General features: G+C 35.7%; 1 protein-coding gene across 1 annotated transcript; it reads left to right on the forward strand.

Moving 5' to 3' along the window:
- The first annotated feature begins 1752 nt into the window (after positions 1–1752).
- Positions 1753–2847, forward strand: LOC143715230 (4-galactosyl-N-acetylglucosaminide 3-alpha-L-fucosyltransferase 9-like). The gene has a single exon (XM_077206880.1). The coding sequence runs from the start codon at positions 1753–1755 to the stop codon at positions 2845–2847; it is 1095 nt and encodes a 364-aa protein (XP_077062995.1).
- Positions 2848–3185: the final 338 nt, after the last annotated feature.

Below are 3185 nucleotides of genomic sequence, written 5' to 3' on the forward strand. Positions count from 1 at the left end.
CTGAAAAAGAAATCACGGTTTGAACAAAAATATGAAGCAGCACAACTGTTTTCAACTGTGATAATAATCATAAATGTTTCTTGAGCAGCAAATCATCATATTAGAATGATTTTTGAAGGATCATTTGACACTGAAGACTGGAGTAATGATGCTGAAAATTCAGCTCTGATCACAGGAATAAATTAGGTTAACAAATATTCACATAGAAAACAGCTATTTTTAATTGTAATAATATTTTACTATTTTACTGTTTTTAATGCATTTTTAATCAAATAAATGCAGCCTTGGTGAGCAGAAGAGACCCTTTATTAAACCAATTATTTAAAAAAAGAGATTTGTTTTTTTATCTAATATTTTGGTTGTTCCAAATAAAATAGCTAAGTAGAGAAAATGTATAATTACTATATATTAGCGACCAGCATATTAAGGCAATGGACAAGGACAGCAGACAAAATAACAGATGAAAGTGTAAGTACAGTAAATGAGACGATAGATGGGGCGGCACCCGCGCCATTATCATTAGAAAGATCTAGGGATTCATTATAAAATATTATATTATAGCCTATATATTATTATATTATATATGCAACAATATATGGTGTATTTGAGTTCTTCAAGCCTTCTCGAGTATTTTCTTAAAGTATATTTAGCTATAATGATAACTATAGGATATTAATAATATATTGTCGGCCTCATTCTGTGATAAGAAGACACATCAGATCACAAAAGGAAATTTCAAACAAACTGACGTTAGCATAAAGCGAGTAGAAAAACATGTTATTAAACGTTTTCTTTTGTTGGACAAAAGGTTTACGAACCCCTTGGAATTACAAGTATGTGAAGAAGTTTGACGCATGTTGCTTTTTCAAATGCACATTATAAGCGACTCAAACTTGCAGTGCATTCAGAGATGGAGCAGCATTTACAATCAGAGCCGCTCTTCAGTAACACGCTGTGCATAGGCTATATTTGATTCAGTTTTTTTTTTAAGTAATTGCAATTCAGGCTAGATTTTAATTACTCTTGCAACCCTTTTTACTAGGATACCATTTTTCCATTCGAGTGAACTCAATTCAGTGTGTTTTCATGGGCGTGTGCTTCGGATATGTGTGTGAAAACTGTCTTTTACACTTGATAAACTAGTTTTTTTTCAATACAGCTACACCCAGAGAAAATGTGACAAATATTACTTTAACATTTGCATACTGACCTTCAAAGAGTGCATCACCTTTTTCTTGCAGAAACTCACATCCATCGATATACTGTAGTGTAATCCTCTTTTGTTGGACACACTGACTTTAAGAGACACAGAACTGCCAATTTCTCTCAGGGGCTCTTAAAAGAGGTGAGTAATTGTGTTACCTTAATTCATCCCAAATTTATAATATAAATCTTGATTATTTTAATTATTAATTGCACACAAAATCATCTTATTTGCTTATTAAAGGTGATTTTGTGTGCAATTCATGATTATTAATGAAATATTATTTAATGTAGCCTAAATAATTAAATATCAACTTAATTAATAAAAATGTCATGAACAAAAAAACTTTACAGCCATTGTAGTATAACTTTCAGTCTCTCACACTGACTTGTATTTAAATCAGTGTGAGAAACAAATTAAATAATTAATATTTAACCAGAAACTGATTCTACATGCCTTTTTATTGAAACAGTTTTGTTGTTGTTGTTGTTGTATTGCTGTGTTCAAGACTGAACAGTTTCTTTTAATGATTCTCTTTAGATCACAAAATGTCAAGACTAAATCTCAAAGGATTTTCACTGCTTCATCTGGCTACTATACTGACATTTGCAGGTCTCGCTTCTCTGACTATCTTCTATTACTGGTCCTTAACTCCAAACAACTGTGAACCTTCGTTGCCTAAACTGAAAAATGATTTCAGTGAGAACAGCAGCTTCTCCGAAGACAAACCTGTTCTTCTACTATGGGTCTGGCCTGAAAATTACAGGTTTGACTTCAGTGATTGCAAAACAATTTACAATATCGATGGTTGTCAGTTGACGGATGATAGATCTCTCTACAGCAATGCAGACGCTGTCCTAATTTTTCACAAAGCCATTAGTTGGGACTTGAGCAACCTTCCTCCATCTCCCCGTCCTCCGTTCCAGAGGTGGATTTGGTTTCATGTCGAATCACCGACCAACACTCATAAAATACCAGGACTGGAAAACCTGTTCAATCTCACTCTCAGCTACAGACAGGATGCTGATATTCCTGTACGGCTGAAATTGATCACCAGGAAGAAACCAGATGAGGAGTTTGTAATTCCCAAAAAGGACAAACTGGTGTGTTGGATTGTGAGTAACAATGCTCCCTCAACAGGTGTCAGCACAAGGAACCAGTTTTACCAAGAACTCAGCAAACACATCCAAGTGCATATGTTCGGAAAGGCTTATGCAAAATTTCTGGATCATAACGAATACTATCCTACCCTAGCAAGCTGCAAGTTTTACCTTTCCTTTGAGAACTCCATCCACAAGGACTACATCACTGAGAAGATAAATGGGCCGCTTGCTGCAGGAACCGTCCCTGTGGTTCTGGGTCCTCCCAGAAAAAACTATGAAAACTTTGTTCCCGGCGATGCCTTCATTCATGTGAATGACTTCCCAGATGCAAAGTCACTAGCAGAATATCTTCTTCAGCTGGACAAGGACGAAGAAGCATATCGCAGGTTCTTTAACTGGAGGAAATATCTCTCTCCAACTCCTCATTTAATACTACAAACCCAAGAGTTTATTCTGGCTATTTGCACTGCCTGTGGCCATATAGCACGACACAGAGAATATAAAGAAGCCCATGATATTTATGAGTGGTATTTCAACTAATATATGGTCATATCAGATTTTATTACAAACAGAGTCTCATGACAATGCGTATCTATACCACGAATGTTATTTCTCGTGCCATTTATACGCCAAAAATGTTTTTTGCGTGTATACGTATGCTACGCACTGAAATCCCCTTGGGTAGGATTAGGGGAGGGGTGCATTCGTATTACATGCCATAAAGTGCGCATCATATGCATGCGCAAACTGCGTATCATATACACGCAAAAACTCTTTTTGCCGTATAAATGGCACGAGAAATAACATCCGTTGTATTGATACGCACTTTCATGAGATCGGGGCTAATGGTTGTTAAATAATATTAATGTTACAAGGAC

The sequence above is a fragment of the Siphateles boraxobius genome, unplaced genomic scaffold (genome assembly GCF_051911475.1).
Source record: "Siphateles boraxobius isolate OS27281-9 unplaced genomic scaffold, OSU_SipBor_1 57, whole genome shotgun sequence".
NCBI lineage: Eukaryota > Metazoa > Chordata > Actinopteri > Cypriniformes > Leuciscidae > Siphateles > Siphateles boraxobius.